Source organism: Diuraphis noxia, unplaced genomic scaffold (genome assembly GCF_037042655.1).
Source record: "Diuraphis noxia isolate RWA-SAM2 unplaced genomic scaffold, SU_Dnox_SAM2 contig0004, whole genome shotgun sequence".
Taxonomy (NCBI): Eukaryota; Metazoa; Arthropoda; class Insecta; order Hemiptera; family Aphididae; genus Diuraphis; species Diuraphis noxia.
In genome coordinates this window covers 42,280,439-42,307,942 of record NW_028301714.1, presented here as the reverse complement: position 1 = coordinate 42,307,942, position 27,504 = coordinate 42,280,439, and the positions used below count along the sequence as shown (strand labels likewise).

The 27,504-nt window shown below is 30.0% G+C and overlaps 2 protein-coding genes across 4 annotated transcripts; one reads left to right on the top strand and one right to left on the bottom strand.

The window, feature by feature from the left end:
- The first annotated feature begins 4,816 nt into the window (after positions 1-4,816).
- LOC107169252 (tubulin alpha-1C chain) lies at positions 4,817-19,408 on the top strand. The gene is made up of 4 exons (XM_015518932.2): positions 4,817-5,013; positions 14,592-14,814; positions 15,470-16,011; positions 16,368-19,408. Exons 1-4 carry the CDS (start codon positions 5,011-5,013, stop codon positions 16,944-16,946), a joined length of 1,347 nt encoding a protein of 448 aa, XP_015374418.1. The 5' UTR covers positions 4,817-5,010; the 3' UTR covers positions 16,947-19,408.
- Positions 19,409-23,299: 3,891 nt separating this feature from the next.
- On the bottom strand, positions 23,300-26,865 carry LOC107169251 (uncharacterized). 3 transcript variants are annotated; one of them, XM_089225828.1, is made up of 4 exons: positions 26,123-26,865; positions 25,932-26,059; positions 23,880-24,188; positions 23,300-23,812 (listed from the first exon to the last, which is right to left on the bottom strand). In XM_089225828.1, the coding sequence occupies exons 3-4, from the start codon at positions 24,180-24,182 to the stop codon at positions 23,684-23,686; spliced, it is 432 nt and encodes a 143-aa protein (XP_089081954.1). In that variant the 5' UTR covers positions 24,183-24,188; positions 25,932-26,059; positions 26,123-26,865; the 3' UTR covers positions 23,300-23,683. The 3 variants fall into 3 exon arrangements, with proteins under 3 accessions (XP_089081954.1, XP_015374416.2, XP_015374417.2); XM_015518930.2 differs by lacking the exons at positions 25,932-26,059; positions 26,123-26,865 and adding an exon at positions 24,325-24,509; XM_015518931.2 differs by lacking the exons at positions 25,932-26,059; positions 26,123-26,865 and having other exon boundaries at positions 23,880-24,318.
- Positions 26,866-27,504: the final 639 nt, after the last annotated feature.

The following is a 27,504-nucleotide window of genomic DNA, read 5'->3' as shown; positions in this document are numbered from 1 at the left end:
ATAAGTTGTAATAAATTAAAATATTAATCTCCAATGATTGTTAGAGCAGGTTATAAGTAACTGGTATTTTGGCAGGTATTAGATAAAGTAAGTAGGTGTTAGGTATATCTACTAAGATATGGTAGAAAAAAAGATTTTCATTTGTTGAATAATTATCTGAGTAGCTGATAATAATGTAATTTTACCATTGTTATATTTATATCACGAAATGCGAATGTTATTTTATACACGACTGTTCGCTTATATTATTATTATTATTATAGTTTTTAAGGATTTTTATGACGGGTTGCATGTGCATGAATGTATCATTATTTCACGCATGTGCAAATGTGCTTGTGTGTGGTTCGCCTAAATAATACAATTATTATACTATAAACGTATGAAAATTCAAATGACAAATGAATAACAGTTCTCGTGGAAAAGTGCGGTGGTTGTTGGTTGAAATATATTCATGCAATAAATGAACAAACATAATATAATAACTACACAGTAGTACAATATATGTATAATTTGTGTAGTATACATAACCTAGGTAATGTAGGTATATGACCGAATATACGAGAATACGATGAGAATCCATTCGTTCCTTGTACCGGCATGCGCGACTACCCCCGACTCTCGTATAAATTGTTAGTTGAAAGTTATTATACTTATTTATGTTCATGTTTGTATGTATGTGTGTATGCGTGTGTCGACATTAATTGTATATCTGAGCCGGATGGGTTGGAATCGGTCGGGGGCAAAGGGGTTGGGCAAAAAAATATAGCATACAAAATAGGTAAGTATAAATTCAAATAGGAATTCAATTTCTATACAAAGTAGTATTTTTTCATTTTAACTATATAACGCTATTCACGACGAAAGATAATGATGTATGAACATTGAACAGGATGCAATATTTTTAATAGTACCTAAACACTTAGTAGTTAGTACACATATAGGTACACACTACTACGTATCAAAAAGTATCAACGTTTAAAAAATATTCTTTTTAATTATTATAAGTCATTAGAACATTATATTTTTGAAAAAAGTAATAGTTTATCACTATATTTTTATAGTTATTATTATTTATGTCTTGAACTTTTGAATGAGATCATACATTTTTAATTTAATAGCTGAAGCAAAATATTTTTCTAAGGATTTCGAATTTCCGTCTTCCGTGTATAAAAATCGATCGAGTACCTATATAGGTATATAGGCATATAGCTAATAAGTTAAAATGTTAAATTATTTATCGGAATGATGGTACAGGTCTCATAACAAAAGTATTGTTCTAAAATATTATGTGGATTGGAAATACCCTGGAGGGAGTGAATGGATTAGCAAGAGTGAAAATAAGTTGATTATTTGAGTGATTTTTCATATTTTTACGGAGTTTGATACCAGTAGTTACATCATTCATTACTCAAAATTCTCTGAAAAATATTTTAATTCTGAAGATAAAATTAATAATGGGTGTTCTCGCTCAAAAAATAAAAACTTCAAACATGATAACGATACAAAATAATAAACATTTTGTAGTGACTTAATAAAATGTTAAAACACATGGGAATTCAGTCAGAAAATGTGTATTATACATAAAGTATTATATAAATCTAGAATAACTGTTACTGTTTAATAGTGAACAGCCAATACCGACTATTATTAAATAGTAAATTATATTAACTGCAAATAGTAAATAGTAGCTTGAAGAATAAATGTTCATAAATTGAGGTACTTTCTACTTATTGGGAAGCAATGCATATACCAAAGACGTGTATACCATTTTGAAAATAATTTAATACAAAAAACGGATAAAATATAATTGTACTAATTGAATATTTCATCCATTAACAATTTTCCATGGAACATGAGTATTTTAAATTTGTGCAATTATAAATATAATTACAATTGTTTTCTTGTCATTAATTAGAAAAAGTTTTCATTATAACTAGTTATAAAATATTCATATTTATTAGGTTTTCGTGCACTTAATTAATATCCTTGGGAAGTGGTGGGTGATGCTTAGTTTTTTTACTATACATATTTCTATACGAATTACGAATATATGAAATATCAATAGTCTGCAGTAAATGTGTATCGTTTACTAAACTACGAAGGTCTTTTCTAATTATTTTAGATGGGATTTGGTTTATTTTGCTTTCAGAAATTTTTAGATTGATATTATTTTTTACGGCTTAATGTTCAATTAATATTGAATCTGATTCATGGTTTGTACCAAAAATGATTTTTCTTGTAGAAGAGTTTTTTTCTTGCTGAAGAATAATTTTTCCTTAAATTTTTTATTTGTAAATTTCTATGTTTTATAATCACTTATTTTCTATTAATTTTGAAATTTGAATTTAAAATTGTTCGATACATTTAATTGTTTGCTATTCTGGGTATATATTGTTGTAAATTCCACCGTATTGGATTAAATATTAAACTTCTAACTATTTCTACTGACATCTAACACTAGTAAGTAGGTACTAAATAGTATTATCAAAAGTTAGAACTTAAAAATAAATTTAGATTCCTTACTAATTTTTACCATTTGTACCCAAGACACAATATAACATAAATAATTAAACGATATACAAAGACAAGTACACATAACCAGGTATATTTAATTTAATAATTTAGGTATTTATATAATATAGTAGTATTTTATATTATAGAACGTGTATAAAAAAATTTCCGCAGTTTGTATAGTGTTAATTTTTTTTTTCCAGTTTACACACCGACTTAGAAAGAGGTTAATTTTTTCACAGTTTACATACAGCCTAAAATGTGGTTGCTATAACGTTCATTTTCTCTTGTTAGTCGTTGTACAAAATTATTATAATATGTTTAAATGTTAGAACTAATTAATTGTAAATATACGAGAACCTTTTCTGTACATTTTAAAACAAGGAGAACATTTTCATGTTTTTTTGAAAGTTTTGATTTTATTATAACTGTAGAAATTATATATTTAATTAAACGCCATATAATTTATGTTAAAGTTTTATATTTTCTAATAAATGTTTTTTCTATATCTATATGAAAACATTATATTTTAAACCACCGTATGGAATCGTGTTGCAGCTAAAATGTATGATTGCCCAGAAATAGTTATGGGCACAATTTTCTGTTTAAAGTAAATGTAACATAAGTGAATTATTTTTCTATATCTCCAGAAATGTTTTAATTTTTCTAATGAATCATTTTTATTTAGTTTAATGGTACGCCCCTCTTGTGCTATTTAGATGCCATGGCTCGCCTCTGTACATATAATCTAACTTGATTCCCGCTTCACATGGACGCGTAGTACGTACGCGGAGCGTTTCAATTTACATTGTTTAAAAGGACGTTACACTGACATTTGCTATCTCGGTATCTCCAATGGATAAAATAGACAAACCTAGCAAGGAAATCATCATCATAGCAGACATAGTGGGTGTTTGGTTAAAAGTATCACCTATAACTTAAATCTAAATGAACAATTTGGTGCAAAACCAACATTATGTTTGATATTATATTACAGAACCAACTCTAGTTCAAAAAAATATTTTCTTAAAATTTCGTAATTATCTATTTCATTAAATTTGTAATTTTAGTTTGAAACTCGCAACGAAAAATAAATATTTTATAATAATGATGAGTAATAAATGATACAACACAGCCTAATTTAAATTCAATTTATAAATAAATTCTAACCTAATATTATAGGGGGTTCTGTTTCTAATTTCGTGTAGAAATGTTTACGAAATGGTTTTATAATAATTGTAATTATTATAAAGAAAATATCTTACGTATAATACTCAAATACAGTCAATGGATGTTTATGATTATTATCTTTAGTACCATAATACCTCTTCTATTATACAAATAAACACAAAAACTTAAAACAGAAAAATAGCTCGCTATTGATAAAAGTTAACTGTTAATTACTAGGTATCAAATAATCGCAAATGTGAAGATAATGAAATTTTTTAATGCAGCACAACATATATTTTTCCGGATCTCCATATATTTTCTTGTTTAGATGATTAGTATAATTTTATTTTACACGTGGAATACATTGAATATAATTCAAAAATAACATTTTTTTTAATAAATACATAATACTAAAAAAGTAAAAAGTAAAATGTTGATATGTTTTAAGTGACTTACGTAATTCCTAATAATTTAATAATTCCTATGTATCGCAATGAGTTTGTTTTTCGAAGGCAAACATTCATTGGCTCTAATGAGAGGAAATAATAAATATCTTTTGAAACACTTTGATCTGCGTCTTGATCGGGATAATGATGAGACGTCGGGCGTGATACAGTAATATTTTGGGTATACCTACTTACTAACTTACCTATCATTTAGCGACCAAGAGCAGGCTCATAAAAAGAGAGTACCTAAACTACCTACGTCCTACAACTTATCTATGTATAAATGTAAATCACTCGGTATAGGTATAATATAATTCACATTGAAATCGTTCGCGGACCGACCTCAGTATAATCCATTTGTGGTCATCGGGTAGCTAGCGAGTGATATTATGTCAATAGTGGGTGAATGATGGGTGGGTATACAATATATATATATATATATATATTATTGTATCATTATTATTATTAAAGTATATACACAGTTTAATAATGCACATATAACCGGAATAAGTGTATGGTATAACATCCAAGCCGCGGTTTTTTGTGTTTTTGAGAAGAGGGCGGTGCTGTCTCGCGGGTGCAACCGACCAAGACGCATACCCACAGTATACGTATACCTATGTACGGTCCTCGGGTACGGCGGCGGTAGCGGTGGCGGCAGTCGGGCCGTATATAAGAACGCGAGCACGGTAAGTGACTCGTCTCAGTGTCTTCCATTAAGTCCGTTCGAAACAACTTCGAACGCCACCGCCGCCTTATTGATATACGGAAACACATCAACTACATCGTGATAATTGGCATATACTTTTCATTCGCCGAAAACCTATACAGGTACATAGCGTTTTACTGTTGAGTTCGGAACCACTGCAAACGACTGTCGAAAATGGTAAGCGGATAAAAGATTTTTTATGTAGTTGAAAAAAAAATTGTTTTCTTATTATTATAATTATAATTATTATTGTTTTTCCCGTCATTCAAATTTTATCGGAAAGACTTTTGAATCGTTACGCCGCCGACGTTCCGGAACGTTCGACGACATTAGTCACGATTTTCTTCGTCTTTTTTACCGCGCACTTTCCATTTGGGAAAATTGTCATTTCCCGGGACATTGGTTACGTCTTACACTAAAACCGTCGCTAATCGATTTGACAGTTCGTCGTCTGCAATGGAGAATATATTATTATACATAGTATTACATACCTGTAGATACATTTAATGCTGCACATCTGCGGTTTTCACTTCCTTTTAGATTCGTTGTTTCTGTAAATCCACTTCTATGAGTACTGCAGTCGAAGGATAGTAAAATAAAAACACTTATTAGTTATTACTTATTATATTATACATTTCTCATACATAATATCTTCCCAGGACTTGAATAAAAACCATTTTTTCCATTTATTAATTTTTATTGTTTCAACACATTTTTTGTTTTTTAACAAAGGTTTTAACAAATATAAGTTAAAGCTTATAAATTGTGGTTTACATTAGAAATGTAATTTTTGAATATAAAAATAACAGAAGATAAAATGTAATTATTTTGAAACACCCTTATATATTATGTATCATACCTAACTATGTTATTAGTGTAGTAATATATTTATAATATATAGTGTAACTATATTGTGCGTATTTACATGAGTCCGGAAAGTAAAAACCATTAATTCAACACGAGTGAACGAACCCCGCTGTAGAGTATAGGTACGCGTATTGTACACACACATAGACATTTTATATGTTGATGACGTTCGTTATATATTATATCAGCAGCCTGTCATACAGGTACGCGTACATGTGCATGTGTAACAAATCGCTAATAATTGCGGCGGACACCGTGAGCGTATTGAACGTATACGCCATCACACCACATTATATTTGAGTGATAAAAGAGCTATATAGTGCTATTCATTCTATGGATGTCGTGGGAACAGTTAAAATGACGGAAGGTCTACGGTTAAGAGATTAGCTATTTCAGAAAATATTGTTCAAATTTTGAATGTACCAATGTTATTAAAGAAGGAAAAAATATAAAACTATAAATCCAACAATATCCAAGGAAATTATTAGGCGATACATTACAACGACGGAAACATTTTTTTTTTATAAAGTTTTTTGTTAATTAAAAACTAAAAAATATTTTACTAATAGTCCCGTGGTATGTTTTTAAGTCCAACTATAAAATAATACTAATTATCAAGACATATTTTTAAACATGAATATCTACATACGAATAGCAAGTAGAAATTATATTTACTTTTAACACGCAATAACATTGATTCTAATTCAATTGAATGCATTATATCTGAATAATTATTATTGTACATATTTGTTTTATAATCTAGCTATTTCTACTTCATATCATACTAAAAATGCTTACATTTTTATACAACAATTTTATTGATGTTTAAACTTGTCATCTAAGATCTGAGTAAATATAATACAATAAATATAATCTTAATTTAGAATATAAATATTTGCATCTAGAAGAATGTATACTTTCAAGAATTTAAGAAAAGTGGGTATACTTCAACTACGCTATACTTTTTGAACAACGTAGTTGAAGTATTTTTATACAAAGTATTGATTGATTAAATATCTAGCTTGATAAACGTTACTATAGAACAGTAAAATTTATACATTTATAGAACTTTATCCACTACATTTATGTACTTCAGTTCTTAATAACAAAATTATTTTAATAAATGCAAAAAATGTTAATTCAAAAATAATTAATTTCTAAATGCTTTGCACATTAATTTAGAAACTCAGGTTATAAGATTAAAAATCGAATTCATTTTATTTTTTAAAACTTAAAATGTATTTTTTGATGACAAATAATTCCAAAATTAATATAATTTTCACCTTTTATTTTAACTTTTTTTAAATTTCTTACAAGAATAAAGAATTTGTGGTATATAATACATGTATAACATTTTGGTATATTATAAATATATGTTATTCTAACTTTATCTTGGTATATTATTTTTTTTATTAGTTAAATATGTTTTTGTGATAGGTATGGCTAGTATAGTGTAAGTTTTGTTTGAGAATAAAACTTTTTGTTATTAGTACCTATACCTACCTTTAGACTATGATCAAAATAATGTTGCATTTAAGTAAAGACTGTATATAGTGTACACACTGTACACTATACATAATGACCCGTCAATTAAAACCGTGACAGAAAAAGCTATACGTTTCTACAAGATCTTTCATGCTCGGCTGCAAACACACCAAAACCCACTCATTAAAAACCTATCCACCCAAACATTACCTGGCAATCCCAAGCGTCGATTAAAAAGGAGCTGGTGCCGTGACTTGCTAGGGCGAACTAATATCAAAAATCAAAAAAAAAAAGAAGAATCAGTATATATAAATATAGCTAGTTTCATATAACTTCCAGTCAAGTGCCATTAGTGGGTGGCTTCTTACTCATGTACTCATGTACTTGATGTATTATTGTAATTTGTAACCCTTATCAAACATGCTAATTGTGCATAATTGTACAGATTGTATATATTATTGAGTAAAAAAAAAAGTAAAGACTGTTTTGCGTGGCCCCTTAAAGTTTCCAATATTTTTGTTGTTAACAAATTACGATGTAATCATATGAAGTAGTGTTTATATTACGAGATTATATGGAAATACTTTATGATGGAATACTCTTTCTATGACTTATTTCTGGTTTAGTTTTCATTATCATATTTTTTGTTAGATATAATAGGCATATAACAAAATGTATTTTAAAATGATTATGCGCATTCTATTACATTATTAATGTTTAAATAAATTAGATTTTTTTCTTATTTATTTTAATTTTATTTGTTGTCAATTTCCTATAAATACTGTAAAGTGTTTAGAATTATAATTTAATACTTTATTAAGTAACATTTTTTCAATACTTAGTATCTTCTATGTGAAAGTAATGAAGATAAATGTTTTAAGTTTGATAAATGACTATTAACTCCGATCATAATATGTCGTAAATAGTTCAATAGGAAATATAATAAAAGAAAAACGTAGGTACACTTTAGAAAGAATTGATGAGCTGTAATAAAAAATGGCTTTGTATTATATATTGCTGATCGCATTCAGTGGCTATATTCACTATTTAGTATTGAGTAGGTATATAGGTTAATTCAATGTGTATAGGAATGTTTTAAAATTATTATGAGTTTTATACTAAATATCATATTATGATAATATGAGGTTCTTAATACATAAATACCTTAAAAATATAGTGTCATGTTGTTATTGATAAATAATAATCATTGTGAATAGTAAATTATTAAAACCATCACACATAATAATAGTAACCATAATACGCATCCATACGATTTAATACTATTTAACACGAGTGATCAAAAGCCATTATTGGGTTATTGTGTGATGGTAATTTAAGCAGAGATGATTTGTTTTGCAATAATAAAATAGGTAAACAAATATGTAGATATATTAGGTTTCATTAAAACAAGAAAACAACGAGAAAAAGAAGTTGTTTAGTCATCTGCATGCAAACTACGATAAGCTACATAAAAGCATAATAGGCGTAAAATGTTTTTGTTTCAACGAGCACTGGCTGCTGTATTAATAAATACATTGGGTTCAAAAGGAGTTCCATGCGTACTTTTATAACATCGACAGCATAATATAATAAATGAAAACAATTCCGTTATATCGGAGTTATCGGACGGACATGTGTTAACTAAGTTTTAGCAGATGAAGTAAAGAGAAACTTAAAATAAAACACTTATTATACAAGGGATAGGACCAGAGAAATGTGGATCCTTTATTGGTGATTCCTTGATTCTGCCATTGTGACATAATAATATGTGTTTTATTATTATGTCAGAGGATGATTACACAGACATAAACTAAGGCACCTTTAGTAACTGAAAATATCATGATATATTCTATTACCTAGCTATAATATAGTATTAGGTCATCTAACTAATGTAATCTGATCCTTTGCTTATTTTCTGTTTTAAAATAAAAACGCATATTTTTAAGAAGAAAAAGTACCTATATATTCTTTATTTTAACTTTAAATTATTGATTTACATGATTCCATGACAATATGACATATATATACATTGTAGTGCACATATTGTGTAGAATATTTTTAGTAATACAATCATATGGATACGTATTAATAAGATATTATAAATTGATAAATACTTGAATTCAAATTATATTGATGGCAATAAATTCTTCACTATAACATTAATTGGATGTGGACTGTTGAAATGACATAATATATGTATAGGGTTTTGTCTATTTTATAGATATAAACGTTTATTGAGATTGTTTTCAGGGTTAATGTCGATATAATTATTAAAACAGTAGTTCTAGTAGAATATTACGTAGCATGTATAAGTAACCAAAATGACTATATTATGAACTATAAGTCATCATGGTGACTCGAGGTTAATCTATGCTAATACTAACTAAGATTATACGTATTGGAAGAAGCTTACTAAGATAAAAATAAAATCATTATTCATGTATATCTTATGAATTCTGTAGAAATGTAAAATGCTTTGAAAATAATAATTGTCTATTTCAATTTCATCTTCATGCTATATATATCAACCTTTGCAGCTTCTTCTTCATTGCTGTAAAATACAGATAATATCATATTATGGAGCAATTTAATGGGGAAGCCGGGCCTCGTCCCCTCCCAAAAATTACTCCATAATATATCGTTGTCGAAAGTCGAGTATTCGGATATAGATAATTGTAAAATTAAAAAAATTCTGGTCTCTATATAAATATAAATAGTATAATATTTATTTGGCACATCCAATACGTTTTTAGTAAGAGGACGCCACGCCCGCATATGGTGTCTCCGTCTTACAAACGTATAACATAGCAAAATCTGTTTAGCGCGGGACAACTTTTCTCCCTCAATATTTATAATAGAATTTTCAAAATTTCACAACGCATAGGTCAGAACTTTATCTGTGTCATAGCGTCGTTATTTTTTTGATAGCGCAAACCAATAATTTTAAGTAATTTAATGAAAAAATAAATGTATTTTCTTAAGCTTATAACTTTAATTATATTTATGTTATCAAAAAAATAACGACGCTATGACACAGATAAAGTTCTTACCTATGCGTTGTGGAATTTTGGTAATCCTACTATAAATGCAAAGGGAGTAAAGTTGTCCCGCGCTAAACAGATTTTGCTATGTTATACGTTTGTAAGACGGAGACAACACATGCGGGTGAGGCGTCCTCTTAAGTTACAATATTAGTGTAAACGGGTTATCTTAGGATCGTTTAAACGAGCATTTTCCGTGTATACGTGCTTTTATATTGCAGTTCTACGTACAAATGTACGGAATAAAAAACAAAGATATATTTATCATTATTATCATTTGATACCAAATTTCGTCTTAATAGTTGTTCGTCCATGGCCCCCATGCAATTATTATCCGCCGAGCCCAACCGCCTATATCGTCCGGTATAAACTGCGTTACTCGTCCTTATATTTATATACGTATTATAGTATTATATATTTTTATATTTTATATGTATATATACGGACTATTATTATTGTTATATAATATGCTCGTCAAAACCCATATAATAATCATGGCAATTGTTTTCATTTACGATTTCTGATGTTTCTTATTTTTATTATCACCGTTGTCCTTATATTATATTATAATTATTTTTTCACCATATCCGACAGTGAGAGAATAGATACCCACACACAGACACACACCCGCGTGAGCGCGGCAGTTTATACCTAATTCATCGCCGCTCCCGTCCGGGAGGTGACAGTATGATTACGATATTAGATTTATATTCAATGTAGGTATATAAGTTTAATGTTTATATAATATGTATTTAGGTACTGTGCGTCGTATGGCGGTTTCCTGCGTTTCAGAGATGATTCGCAATTTGATTTTCTCGTTTAATCGGTTACGGTGGGATTACGATAATATTTAGTCTTCCGTTCACCACGACGTCTCTCGTATATATTATCATTGCCTCCTCGCTTAGATTTCTGTCAAACCTTTTTCGGATCGCTAGTCATCTCATGACTCGAAGACAGTGGTCGACAGCGACACACAATACATAATAATAACAACACTGTAATATTATATAGAACGTACCAAATCTGAAGTCATGGTTTAACGTGTTGCCATAGTCGAGTGTAAATATTATACTGCAGAAATAAAGCCATTAGAGTATAACAAAAATAAGTAATTAAGAAAAATAAGTAATTCGGATAAAAACAATACAATGTGTTTCCGTTCATTATTACTATTATTTTTGTTCGTTTTTGCACTTTAACCAAACATCCAAACCTATCAAAATATTTATTTATATATAAAAAAAAAATTGACATGATGGGGATGGTGGTGACAGTTAGTAACGTAGTTGGAGCTCAATCAAGGGGGGGGGATATTTAAAAATTGTAATACACCACAAAATATTGTGAGTAATTCAAAATTTTCCATTTATTAATTTTAACCCTACATTAATGATTAATGTATACTGTTTAACTAATTATTGCTTACCATTTATTTGCTGTTAAAAAAAAATAAATGTATGATATACATTTTATATTTAAATCCTGAAGATATAAAGATATAACCGTGATTAAATCAACAATAAAAATACCAAGGGGAGCCATACACCCATGGCCTCCCCTCAGCTACGCCACTGTGAAGTTACGGGTACCTTAGCTGAAGGTGAATCTATAAATATTTCACTGAGGAGAGAAATTGTATAAAGTATTTTTATTTTTTTTTGGGGGGGGGATGTAGCTAATCGACTACAAAAAAAAATTTTCGAATCAAGTCGAATATTCGCTAAACTCTATATAGTAATAATTCATATAATAATAATTTAATACAATATAGAATTGGGTGAGTATTCGACTCGGATATTTTTTTAAATTTGATATATTATTGTGATATAAATTAAGACCCAAGGTTCATAATAATTAGGTAGATACATAACTAGTAGTCATTGGCGTGGCGAACTCGAATATTTTCAGAGGCAAGTATATTTTGCGATACCCAGCCACCCACCCACCCATCGACCATAATTTTGTATTTCAATTGGAAATAGAGTTGGGGGGGGGGGCTGATTGCTTTTCATAGACAATTGTACTTATTAGGTAGGTAGGTAATAACCAACTAATGGTTAGTAACCACTGCCTACTGGATACTAGCTTTCGTTTATATCTATATTAGACAATATTAAAATATCATTTTATGTGTTATTTTCCTAAATTCGTTATTATGAATTTAAATTATTTCCCATCCACCCAGTGTCACCCATCACCCACCAAAAAAACCTGAGAGGCGGCCGCCTCTCGATTACCCCCATCGCCACGCCACTGCTAGTAGTTACCATAGGCGGAGCCAGCATTCACGTTCAGGGGGTGCAAATATTTATGTCCCTCTCCCTCTAAAAAAAAAAAAAAATTAAAAATTAACACGTGGACTGCCATGCGGCCGCCGGCGTCCGTATAATAATAATTAAGTATTGATAATTTTTAGACCGCTGGCTGCCGCACCATATCATTCGTAGGAGGCCATATAGCCGCCGGCTGCCGTAAATTAATTTGGATTTACATTATTAACTTTTCCGTGGCGCTACAATAATGATCTTGAAATATGCTGTAGCGTAGTGGTAATAATTTCAATTTTTTTTATGCAATAAACATAGTTTTAACATTTTTTTTTGTATTTTTAATTTTTTTTTCAAATTCAATAGTTTATATACCTACAAATACAAATTTATAATGACACTGAAAAATGTCTTTGGCCTTTGGCGTACCCATGATAAATATTCTTGAGGCCACCAATACTATACTTTATTATAATATTACAATGCCAATCACAATATCATACAACGTTTGAACTCCACACTAAATTATGCGTTTAGGGGGTGCCATCGCGGCATCGCATACCCTGCACACCCCCTGGCTCTGCCTATGGTAGTTGCTTCTACAGGTTAAAAATGTTAACCTATAAAATATTAAATGTGTTTTTGTAGTAGATAGGTAATAAGTATAACATAACTCTACACTGGTGCGTCAATCAGAAACAACATCCACAAGAGGTCACATTTCACATGATTTTTCACTATATTTTATGATAACAATATTTCACTAATACTAACAGCTATAATAGTCCTGATGAATTACATGGTTGATGTTAATATCATATAATTTCCCCAAAAAAAAATAAAAATAAAAATAATATCTATTTAAAGTATTAATGTTTTTCCTTATCAAACATTTGTTATTTAAAAATATCATAAAACCTATATGTGCCATTGCAAAATGTGTCTGGGTAGTGGGCACTGAAAAAGTATGAAACAATAATTCTAATTAAATGTCATAAAAAATGTTATTTGTGTTGAAATTTAAATAATATAATTTTAATAAAATCCAATACAGATATTTTATAATTTTTTTTAAATCTTTTATATATTAAAAAATAATACTTGACCGCCTACTATTTTTGTAGACATAATATAAAAAGTCTGAAGTTAAATACCGCTTGGCATAATATCTAATTTGGTAATGTAGGTAATTATAATTTATAAAATATATATAATAGCACCAATATTAATGTTCAGCTATTTTAACACGTACATTTAAAAAAAAGCTTATATGCGTATGAGTAGTATAGTATGACTTATTTTATATTTATATTATAAACATTTTTGATTGACTTTTTAGTATAACTTTTTATAATATAAATGTATAATATAATTATAATTTATAGATATATTATAGCACCAATCAATATTTGATTATTATCAGCTAGAATTTATTAATTTAATACACTTTAATTATTTTGGCTTGTTCATATACTATTTATAACATTTTTTTTTTACTTTTTACCTACTGTTAAATACAAAAAAATTAAATAATAGTTAAATCTAATCGAACTGTATAACATTGTATAGATTATAAAATATATACTTATATTTACATAATATTCATAATAATATTTTTAATAATATTTGCATAGTACGTACTACGTACATACTTCATGTGTATATTATAAGAGAATAGAAAAAAAAAAAAAAAAAAAAAAATGAACTGAGATAAATGTCTGAGTTCTGAAATGAATATTTTTATCTGTCAAAGTGACAAAGTGATTGTTTACTGAATTTTAAGCCCAAATCAAACTAATTTTGACCACTCGATATCATGTAAAACCATAAATCAGATTACTATTGAAAATAAGTGTTTAATTTAGTTAAAAACTGTATCAACAATGACAATTATAACCACTTCAAAAACAAATAATACTTACCTGAATTTTAATTTCTAATTTAAATAGTCCAATACCTAGTCATCCGATATTATAGAAGAACGTAATCTATTATTTGCATGTCATGCTATAATTTATTCACCGGAAGTGAATTACACGTTTTGTTCGATAAAACAATTATTAATATTACTTATTATGGATTTTATTTTTAGCGCGAATGTATATCAGTACATATTGGCCAAGCTGGTGTCCAAATCGGTAACGCGTGTTGGGAATTATACTGTTTGGAACATGGAATTCAACCTGACGGACAAATGCCATCGGACAAGACGATCGGTGGCGGAGACGATAGTTTCAACACATTTTTCAGCGAGACTGGAGCTGGTAAACATGTGCCGAGAGCTGTGTTCGTCGATTTGGAGCCAACCGTTGTCGGTAAACAATTTTTAATTTAATTTAAATTTAAATTTGATTTTTAAAAACTTATGACACTATTATTTTTATAAATTAATTAAGTTTTTGAAGTATTCGCCTAGAATGAAGCTCAATTCTATTTTTTCTTTTAATAATAAATTTAATCAAATTATATTTTTTGGAATTTTTAAGCATACTTACAATTTACCTCAGATATTTCTGAGTAATTTTTTATTCTGTCTATTTATTTCTTCTTCAGCCTTACCCTTATTATCTATTCACCTTCTCTTTCTTTCTAGGTTTATTTTTATAGTCGCTCTCAGTCACTTCTACACATAACGTTGGTTATACTGTACACTGCGTACTGCACAATGTTCCAATCCATACACCATTACTATTCTCAAATATGTCTTATAAAATGTACTAATAATCTAACAGAATCACAATTAACCATATTCATCACACGCCTTCCATTATTTTTTTAAATTGCCTACTCTTCCAACTTCCTCCAAAATCATATAACAGAGTCACTGTTTTACTCACACAACTTGGTACTTAGTTCCTTCCTTTCAAGCTCTGCAGTTCTCCACTATGATATAACGAATCATATCGTATATAATATAATATTATATTATTTATAACATATTGAATCATCGCGTATATGTTGTTGCTTTAGATGAAGTGCGTACCGGCACATACAGACAACTGTTTCATCCCGAACAGTTGATCACTGGCAAAGAAGACGCGGCTAACAACTACGCCCGTGGCCACTACACGATCGGAAAGGAGATCGTGGACATAGTGCTGGACCGGATACGGAAATTATCTGACCAATGCACCGGGTTGCAGGGTTTCCTGGTGTTCCATTCCTTCGGTGGTGGCACCGGTTCCGGGTTCACGTCACTGCTCATGGAACGACTAAGCGTGGACTACGGGAAAAAGAGTAAGTTGGAGTTCTCCATTTACCCGGCGCCACAGGTGTCAACTGCCGTAGTCGAGCCCTACAACTCCATACTGACCACGCACACCACACTCGAGCACTCAGATTGTTCGTTCATGGTGGATAATGAGGCCATCTACGACATATGCCGCCGGAACCTGGACATTGAACGGCCCACGTATACTAACTTAAACCGATTAATTGGCCAGATCGTGTCTTCCATCACAGCGTCACTGAGGTTTGACGGCGCATTGAACGTCGACCTGACAGAGTTCCAAGTAAAAGAATCATAATAAATAATTTTCATGTGTATGACACTCGTGTTATATTGTTGTTATTGTTTGGATAAAATTTATGATATTTTGCTGTCAAGTTTCATATTATTCATCTATTTCATCTCGTGGATAGTAAATTAAATAGGCCCTATAAGAATATATTAAGTCAAAATTAAATATATTTTAGGTAAGTACAGACTTGGTCAATGATAGTACATCTGACTTAAAGATAGGTCCCTAGGAATACTTGAAACATTCTTTGAACACTAATTGGGTGTGGATACAGCTCTAATGGGTTAACTTTTTAGAAAAATTTATAAAAATAATAACGTATATCGCGTCTATCTGGTTTGTTATAGACGAATCTGGTGCCGTACCCGCGAATCCACTTTCCGCTGGCCACATACGCACCGGTGATATCAGCCGAGAAGGCGTACCACGAACAGATGACCGTGGCCGAGATCACCAACGCTTGTTTTGAGCCGGCCAACCAGATGGTCAAGTGCGACCCGCGGCATGGAAAATACATGGCGTGTTGCATGCTGTATAGAGGCGATGTTGTGCCGAAGGACGTGAACGCGGCCATTGCCACCATCAAGACAAAGAGGACCATACAATTCGTGGACTGGTGTCCAACCGGGTTCAAAGTGGGTATCAACTACCAGCCTCCGACGGTGGTGCCGGGTGGTGACCTGGCTAAAGTGCAGCGGGCCGTGTGCATGCTGTCCAACACAACGGCCATCGCTGAAGCCTGGGCCCGGCTTGACCACAAGTTTGACCTGATGTACGCGAAGCGGGCGTTCGTCCACTGGTACGTGGGCGAAGGCATGGAGGAAGGCGAGTTCAGTGAGGCCCGTGAGGACTTGGCTGCGCTCGAGAAGGACTACGAGGAGGTGGCCACCGATTCGGCGGACGGTGACGATGGAGACGAATACTAACAACCACCTACACCACCTCAACCGCCATTACCGCCGCCGTTTCAACATCAGTCGTTCGATCCCGCAGACAACGATCTCTCTGGTCACAGAAATTTCCGTCCTCGAGTCTCGCTCGTACGATGACAATTATAATAATGAAATAATAAAATAGTAACAATAACAATAATAGTCAGTACTCGAATTGGAAAAATTAAAAAGAGTTGATATTATAATAAGTCGTGAAAAAATTGTGTCTATTGCAATGATTGAACTCATCGTAGACAACTCTGACCCTTTACCCTCCTCTGATTCAAGCTCTGAATATTAATCATTATTATAAACATCTTAAAAACAATACATAATAATATATAGGTATTAAAATTAATTTCCTCAACTGACAACAGACGTGTTACCTATTGTTGAAATGGCTATTTTGAATTTGTTTTTCAAATCCTATACTATAAATAGCTTTTAATTCTGAAAATCGAATAATTTACTTACATTAACACTCACAACTAATCGACCATCTGTCTATACATACATAACATTAATACACGGTGCTTATTTTATATTAGCTATATTATTTATATACAAAATTGTATATTATGCGTTGATCGGTGGTATAATGGACTGCATAATTTTTGTATGGTGGAGGGGGTGGGTAGAGTTCATAATTATCAACAAATTATTCTATAAAAAAATAAAAATTGATAGGAATTTCACTAATGAGTATGTTTTTTCATTGTAAAATAATTTAAGAGGGCGATATTTGAACTTCCTACTCACGACTCCGTTGTTATCTCCGTGCGTATAATAATCAGACCGTTTTCATCATATATTTATTAGATAATATATTAATATATAGTATCTCCGCGTAAGTATAACGACTAACTGTACTTACTGGCTAACTACCTAACTACCTATACCAAAATTTTTTTTTTTAGCTTAATATAATAACATTTACATATTATAACTTATTAATTATTATCGAGTTTCGAGTATATACGTTAACTAACATAGATATTAGAGTTTATACTATTATATATATAAATATTTTTAGTATTTTTACGATAGTTTTATAATATGTAATTGAAATGATAATAATTGTAATTCGCTTGTATACTATAATATTATTTAATGCTTATTACTCTCTTTGATAAAAACAAATGAATCAACAAAAAAATTAATTGCCTTTATTATAATAATATGTAGTGTGTCTGTGTGTATACCCATCTTACCCATTTACATGTGTTTAAACAAAATTTTCATTTTAATACATACATTTATCACAAAATATTCAAAATAACATATATTATGTATATAGAAAGTTGAGGGTTGTAGGGTCCTTGACAATTTTCAATACCTGTCTAATTATTTGAGTGGTAAGTATTTCAATGTAGATTCTGGAACGCTGAAGAAGTTGACAGTATTTGAATAATAATTTAATCCAGAAATTTAAAATATTAAAATAATTATATATGTATTCCTTATAGATACGCCCTTTAATACTTGTTCGGTTATTTTTATTGCTTTTTTATTGGTTTTTTAAGCTATTTCAATTTTAGATAAATATAAAAGACATAATGACATACATATTTAATTGTATTGTACATTATTGTATCTGCTCCGACGATGAAAAATATCAAGCATTTTTAATATAATATTTTTGTCTATTTGGCATGTCTTTATAGGTAATTAATTATTATGCGTTTGTTATGCATGAATAAGTAAAGTATTACCTACGTACTTTAACCAAGTGGAATGGTCTTGAAACACATACGCTAATCGGACAATAATTACATGGGTCATAGACAAAATAGGAATATTGGATTATCATTCATAGCTCATATTATGTAAGCATGAATTAAGATTTTTGAGTCCACGGAGCCAAATTTTTATAGGCCCCAACAATTTTAAACTAAAAAATATTGTCTATTATTTTATTTTATTTTTATAAAAACATTAAACATAACTCATGTACCAATATAGGTACCATAAATCTATTTATTTTAAAATGTTTTTTTCTTTGAAGCAAAATTTTGTAACATATCGTCGACAGGGCCGGATTAGCTACCGAGAAAATCTCGGTGGGCCGCTTAAAGTTAGGGCCGGTAGTATCTGAGTGTGGGTGAATAAATACATGTTAGGATAAGTAAATAAGTTCGTAACGATTTTGGACGTAATAAACCAATACAAAATAATAGACCCAAATTCTGGGCCAGTGAATATGTAAATGGGCCGCTTAGAAGTGAAAATCTCGATGGGCTGATATATACCAATCCGGCCCTGATCGTCGAAATGTATGACTGTAAAATATAATTTTCTAACTCAAATATCACAAGTTCAGTTAAGTTTTCTTGTGCATTGTATTGTACATTCTAAAAATGTTTTTAATTCTTCCTCGTTTTGAAATGCTTTTTTGGTATAGAACAAACTGTTCCTAGGTTAGGTATAGTTCAATAATTAAATAAATATTTAGAGCATGCAATGTGTTAATTTTATTGGAAAACACGTAAATTAATTCATTTTCATCGTTAGGTCCATTTGATCAAGATAATCCTATTTTTTTTTCTCCATATAGGTACTTTCTTAAGATATGGATAATTTTCCTTTTGAGTTCTTCCATTTCAATATTCTACATCCATATATTATGAGATTTCACATATGATCCAGTTATTTCCATAAGATCCCATTTAAATACTTTTATATGCATCAGGTATTTCCATTTGAAATACTTTCATATGATTACCTACTTGTTATTATTGTTGAGGTCCATCTACTTCCATTTAATCAAGATATTCCCGTTTTTATTCTTCAAATATAGGATATGGATAATTTTCCATTTAAGTGCTTCCATTTATCTTCAATTATTTCAAATGTCAATGTTTTTGGAATCTGGAGTCATGTTCAACAATAAAAAAGCTTAGCGAGCAGTGTAGGGCAAAAGTTAAAAAGCGGGAAAGTCTTGAATGTCACTCTACTGTACAGTAGGTTACAAGTGGGTTACTATAATGGATGGAATTAAATTTGAATCCAATGATATTTTATCATTGTATACGAAAAACGATTCTGTGCGGAGACGGATTATCTGTCAAGGATTTATTATTATGATTGAAAATTACATATGCCTATAAATAGTTCAACTTAAGTCGAAATTTTTTGAAAATTGCATGGTGTATAGAATATACTTATATAAACATTCGGTGAAAATTGCATGTATTGATGGTCATTTGTTTTACTGCCCCAAAACGTGATGACAGACACACAAAAAAAAACACACACACATCATTGTAAAATCAATAAATTCCTCGCTCCGCTCAGAATCTAAAATTTTTTAACCTTAAAAAAAAAAATAAAACCTGTAGGTATTTGGAAAAGACACGAGCGGTAGATGCTGTCTGAAAGTTCCCGACCACTGAAGTAGACAATAGTATAGGGTCATCATCATAAATATTATGCTAAAATATGTCCATTGATTATCAAATCATATATTATAATTAATTTTTATGTATATAATGAACAATGTGGAAAGAAAAACGTAACATAGCCATACTTTGGGGCGTATTTTTTTATTTTATTTTTGTGGGGGGGGGGGGCTTATTGCAGTCTGCAGAGTGTACATTTGCACACATTTTTTTAAAGCGCCTTCTTTAGCCTGCCAACAATAAATACATGCACCTAAATGCATGTAACTTTTTATTGTGCCACTATAAGCATGGGTAGGGTATCCATACAATTAATTACAGGTTAGGTTCGATTAGGTATTTTATTATTAAGGTACCTGTAAATTTATTTATCAAGTATAAATACCACTAGTAACCACAAAAAATTTATAAATATAAATACATCAAAAGCACAAATAGTTAGACTAAAATAGTAATAATTGTGATATTTTCAACACAATATATCACCTGCCCCAAATACACTGAAGCACGCAAGATACTCCAAAATCCTGCATCACTCTATCAAGCCTTCAAGGATAAAAACACAGCTGCAATCAGTACATTTTTCCATAATATAAACACTAAATACCCATTGTAAATAATAATTATAATAATGCAGTAAAATGTATTCCAAAATTTAATGCACACATATAAATATATTTTTCTTTCTTTTTCTTGTATAAATTTTGATTAAAGTAGGCTAAAAACCTGTGTTGTTGAAGCCATAATAAACTTTAAAAAAAAATATACATATATAACATTATATTAAATAAACTATACAAATATTCTAACATTTCACCTCAGCCCCTCAAAAAAAAAAAATAAATAGTTTTGTGGCTTGGTAGCGACTTGAAGTGCGCTAAAATAAAAAAATTGAAATTATGCCTCAGGTTAGGTCAGGTCAGGTCATTTCATCAATTGTGATAACTATGGCAGAGGATTTGTAGCTCTAAAAAAGCTCTAAATATGCAAGCACTTATGCACTAAAAAACCCCATAATATGCAATTAAAATATGCTCTTAAAATTTTTTTCTATCCTAATTTTAATCCTAATCGAATAAAAGCCCGCATGGTGTACACACGTATCTGTGGTGGGTGGTGATATCGTAGGTATAGTGACTTTAAAATCGTTATCGCTTAATGCCCGAGCACAGTCAAAAACCATATTAAACGACAAAAATTAAAATTAAATAAATTTTTATCCAAACATTATGACTGTATTGTATTGAAATAAAAATGTCACTGGAAAAAATCAATTCAAGTAAAATATGTCTCAAAAAATATAAAATAACGTATAAAAGTGTAAAATATGTCCTACAAACCAAAAAAACGTAAAATATGCATTTATATGCATAATAAAATTTTAAAACTAGCTTTATGGAAGCATGAAACGTATTTGTTTCACACTCTGATAATTTTGTGACTGTGCAAAAAAAAATATGCAAATGCTACAAGTCCTCTGCCCTAGTGATAACATTTGTTTTTTAAAACTTTTTTTCAATAAAGTATTGAATATATTATAAATTTATAACCTTTCAATACAATAAATATATATATCAAATACATGTATTTTTTATTTACTTAAATTAAGAAAAAGTGGATTCCTTAAATCTTAACACCCCTAAAAAACTCAAATGGTGGAACTGTATATTTGTTGACAGCGAAAAGTAGTATATTATACAATATTACAGTAATATGTTTGAAAAATGTGCTCTCATATTTAATGTAGAGAAAAATTATGAACTTTTTCTGCTAACTTGTGTGGCTAATAGTAATATACTATACACTATACAGCTATATAGGTATTCATATCACACAATATTTAAATATTTTGTATTTTTGTTTAACAGTCACAAATGTATCATAAACATGATCAAAATACATTTTTTTTTTAAATAGTTATAATTTTGAGTAAGATTAAGTGTATACTGAGTACAAAAAACAGTAGTTATGTTTTAATAAGTTATAATTACATGTGAACCATATAATAATTATAATACAATAATTTATAACTGAACCATTTTTTTTTAACAGTCACAAATGAACAATTTATTAGGTTTATGTACACAGATCAAAATATTTTAACAATAGTTATAATATTAAATTGATTAATATTCATATGATAATAAATCAAAATTACTCAATTTTTTTTAGAATAAGTCAGGTATACAGTACTATGGGACATATAGACGAAAATAACTTATAATAACATAGAAATAAGGAATAATGGATAAGAATAACCACATATTATGACCTTTGTCACAATAATCACGAGTGAATCAAATCATAGTTATGAATCATAAAATAAAAACTAAATATATTTATCAAAAACATATAACACAATAAAAATTATAAAAAAAATCACAAAAACACTTATTTTTAATTAAAACTTAAAAAAACAAAAGCAAACGTAAAAAAAAATATTTAATTTTTCTAAAAATAAAAATATAATAACTATTTATACAATGTAATTTACTATAATACTCAAAATTAGTAATGATAGTTTTGTATTTTTAATATACATAATATTTAAATGGAATAGTAATCTATGATAATCAATAATAGGGTTTTAAAGTAATAACAACAATATCATGTAAAAAATAATAATATAATAGTATGTATTATGTACACACAGTCATTATTGTAATTTGAACACATCTATAAAACAAAATATATTTGCATCATATATTTTGAATTGTGGATTAAACCACATTTAGTTAACTTAAACCTTTCATCAATTCATATCAATCACAACAGGGACTAATATATTTACTATATTTAATACAAGATTTTTTTTTTTTATTTCGTAAATATATGAAATATTATTATTTCTATCATCATCTGCAAATTAAATAAAAAGTAATTTTAAAAATACAAAAAAACTTAATACTAAAATGTAAAATGTTGTGATACACACACTAATAAAGAAAATAGGTATGTTTGAAAATACATACGAGTTTGAACAAAATTTATAAATTAAATAAATCATTTCACTAAAAATATTAGGTAAAGCAAAAGAAGACTTAACCAAGTAATAAATAATTATAAACATAAGATAAATAATGAGATTTTATAAATACAATAAATCGAATGACATGTTAAAAAAAATGGTTTGTTTCTATCACATATTGAGATTTAAAATATTTAATAATTTTTTATTCAATACAATTTAAGTAGTTTAGGATTTAATATTGGTATGTAAATAAATATTTACCAAATTTTTCCAAGAGTTGTATGAGGTAATGATGTAGATATATTATTTTCTTTCCAAGATGTTGTCCCTGGGTTGACGATATAAATGTTAATATAAAAATATTACATATTGAAATTTTCTTGTTGAGTAGCAGTCATTAATCCATTGGCGACAATTGCTGCTGACACAGCTTGATTAAATACATCATCACAATCTATTTCTGGTGGTTTACTTGGAGGTTGTGACACAATCTAAAATTATGGAAAACATCTATTGACTGGAATATAAATTATATTAGATGATTATTTAGGTACTAACGGTTATATTTTGCAATTGCGGCTGATGGAAATTATGACTCTGCAGACCATGTTGTTCAATAGCCATTTGTACAGCAGTATCTTCCAATACACGTCCATTGTCAGATTTCCGTTGAAATTCAAGCCACAAATCCTTAACCCTGTTGGCTTGCTCAACAAGATGGTTGAGTACAGCTGATCGGTGAGAGGCTATTTCCATTTCTACATTCAAGTGATTGTCAAGTATACAAAGGCCGTGCATATGATGCTCCCAACGCTCTTGTCGTTGGCGGGCAGCTTCGTCACGTGATAGGTCGTCAGTCATTTTATTCTGTTTAATCGGGAAAAAGAAATACAGATGTGTACTTTAAGGTAGAACTTCAAAAGATTTTGCGAGTATGAAAAGTAGGTTAAAACAGTCCTTGAACTGCGTCATATGTGTTACGTGTACGCCATTATAAACTTACTTGGTATGTGGGTAAACAAAATCGTTAACAAATTTGCCAGGACATTGTAAATTGCTTAACAACTTAAAATATATTTTTTTTTCAAAATTTACGATATAAATTCGGGATTCCAGAACCAGAAATGTTCTTAATTATTATTTATTATTATTATTGTTTTTGATAAGTCAATATTATTATACATTGATAATTATTATATTTGTTTCCATGATTTTATATAATATCACAATCACAGAATAAATTGATGACATGAAGAGAGAGATAGAGGTACTTATGGAGATCAAACTCCGCTTCTGATAACGTCCCGAATGAGTCGCACGGTTAAACGGTCACAAGGTGGCGCTGCGTATGCTAAAGTTCAAAGTTGCTACTTTAACCCGTTTGATATAGAATTATTCACGTTTTTTGCGTTTTTTGTAAAATGTATGCTTTATTTTGAACCATAACCCAATGTAAATTTTATAGCTCGTAAAATTGCGCATTCATACATGTGCATATGTGTATATTTCATTTTTTCCTCATCAATAATTTACCGATACAAATTCAATGAATGTAATCATGGCCATCGCTATGCTTAGCAGAATATCTAAGTTGACTTTATGATAATTAAATAGAAATATTACTTAATTTAGTACCTTTTATACATAATATGTACAAATATTTTATTATCTTATATTTATTTTTTTTGAACGAAATATTGTGATGTGCCTGGGTGTACCTACCTCAATTCTTTTATAATATTAAGCCGCAAAAGAATTGGTATTAAAACAAACTTACCGTATTTTGGGGTACTTAGCACCAAATTTCTCGTTTTCTTAACTTATGACATACACTGTCACTTTAATAATTATGATAGAATTTTACTTGTTTCACGGTCCTCTAGTTACATATGCTAAGAATGATTCTGTGTAAATAAAATTTGATCAACTTAAAAATTAATTTTTTTTATTTGGTGCAGTTTTTTTTTTTTTTTATTATTAGTTACAAAGAAGGAAGGCTCCCAGCAGTGCCACCTGACAAGAAGTTAGGGTTTGAGTTTATTTATTTTATTTTTTATAATTAGGGTTTTTAATTTTTTTTTTTTTAATTAAGTATTGAGCAGATCTCTTGGCCATTGCCTTTTTAACCTTCTAGGAATGATTGAGGTAGAGGATAAACTTTTAATTATGGGGTTTGAATGAGTGCGGAGCGTTGAGTGGAATTTTGAGTAATATGATTTGGCTAAGTCGTTTGATTATGTTTTATTATGTTCAGGTCTTTATGTAGATTTTTATTGGTAACATACCAAGGGGCAGAGGTTATTAACCGTAGGCATATGGATTGGAATGCTTGGAGGGTTTTAGTGTTTGATGGTTTAGCTGGCCCCCATAGTTGAATGCCGTAGAGCCAAGCTCTATTTGCTATTTGAGAGTTGGATAAGGCGCCGTTGATTTTTGTGACAAAAGTTCGTTGGTTTAGATAAGATTTTATTAGTCAAACACAATTGAAAGAAATGCGAATTTTTTGTGCATTACTTTTCGCGTGATCGAGACAGCGTCCGACCGCTGACATAATCAATCTCACCTCGCATGCCGAACTATTAAGAGTAACGCGAAATTGTTGTACATTACTTTTTGCGTGACGATGATGACGTCGGACCGCTGACAATCCAAACCATGCGATTGACGTCGTACTATTGCCAGTAATGCAAATTTGTTATAAGTTACTTTATTTGTGACGATGACAACTTCGGGAGGTACTATTGGGAGTAAATTTAATGATAAATAAATTCAATAAGAAACGTGAATTTTTTGTACATTACTTTTCGCGTGAAAATGACGACGTCCTACCGCTTACATGATCATTAATCACTGCAGTGCGCACGCCGAACTAGTGCGTGTAACGCGAATTTGTTGTACGTTACTTTTTGCGTGACAATGACGACGACGGACCTGACATAATTAAACACACGGCGACGCTGAACTATTGTGGGTAACACCAATTTGTTAAAGGTTACATATCGCGTGACCACGATGATATCGAACCATTGATAATCGAAACCAGGTGATGGCTTGTGCGAATTTTCGTAGGCAAAAAAAGTGTCGATCGAACTGAGGCAAACTAACTACCGCTGTGATGAAGCCGTACTATTGCAAGTAACACGAATATGTTGTAGGTTACTGCAGTTCACGTGACCATAACAGCGTCCGACCGCTGACATAATCAATCACACCTCGCACGCCGAACTATTAAGACTTAAGAGTAACGCGAAATTGTTGTAGGTACATTAATTTTCGAGCAATCATGACGACGTCGAACAACTGACATACCTAATTAAACACACCGTACACGCCGAACTATTGTGAGTAACGAAAGTATGTTATAGGTTACTTTTTGTGTGGCCATGACGGCGTCGGACCGTAGACACAATTAATCACTGAGAGCACGCCGAATTATTGCGAGTTACGCGAATTTGTTGAACGTTACTTTTCGCGTGACGATGACGACGTCGGACCGCTGACATAATTAAACGCGCGCCTATTATTGCGAATAACTCTAAATTGTTCTTAGTTACTTTTTGCGTGATGATGACCACGTCGGACTGCTGATAATCGAAACCATTATACGGTTAGTGCGACTGGTCGTGGGCGAAAAAACGTATCGTTCGAATGGGAATCATAATAATTAAACACTGCGCGCATGCCTATAATTTCAAGTAATTTGAATTTGTTATAGGTTACTTTTCGCGTAATTAAGACGACGAATTAAGATCGTTATCATTACGCGATTTCATAAAAATTTAAAACTTAAACGCTCAAAAAATTTTTCCTATAATGACGCTTCAAATACTTATAGAGAAAATTTGTGGAAAACTTAGTGTTGCATTTTATAACCTTAGATAAAAATACAAACAATATTATGAATTTTGAATTACAAAATAATTCGCAAATATTCATGGTTTTGACGAATTTTTGTCAATAATTGAACTTCAAATGCTAATAAAAAAAAATTGTGCCTATGTATTCTTATAATTTTTTATTCACTATAAGAATAACCTATGAGAAACTTTATATTCAAATTTCAAGTATTTAGATAGGGCTAAAAAAATTTTATCAACACTTCAAAAAAATTTTTCAGTAAAATTGAAAATTTCAGTCGTCTATAAATATCTCAAAAAAAGTCAAAATATTTTGAAAATTAAAT

Coding starts and splice junctions, on each gene's coding strand:
- LOC107169251 (XM_089225828.1), bottom strand. CDS start 24,182: ATGACTGACGACCTATCACGTGACGAAGCTGCCCGCCAACGACAAGAG. Junction 23,813..23,879: donor CGCAATTGCAAAATATAACC/GTTAGTACCTAA, acceptor CCATAATTTTAG/ATTGTGTCACAACCTCCAAG.
- LOC107169252 (XM_015518932.2), top strand. Junction 14,815..15,469: donor TTTGGAGCCAACCGTTGTCG/GTAAACAATTTT, acceptor TTGTTGCTTTAG/ATGAAGTGCGTACCGGCACA. Junction 16,012..16,367: donor TCGACCTGACAGAGTTCCAA/GTAAAAGAATCA, acceptor GGTTTGTTATAG/ACGAATCTGGTGCCGTACCC.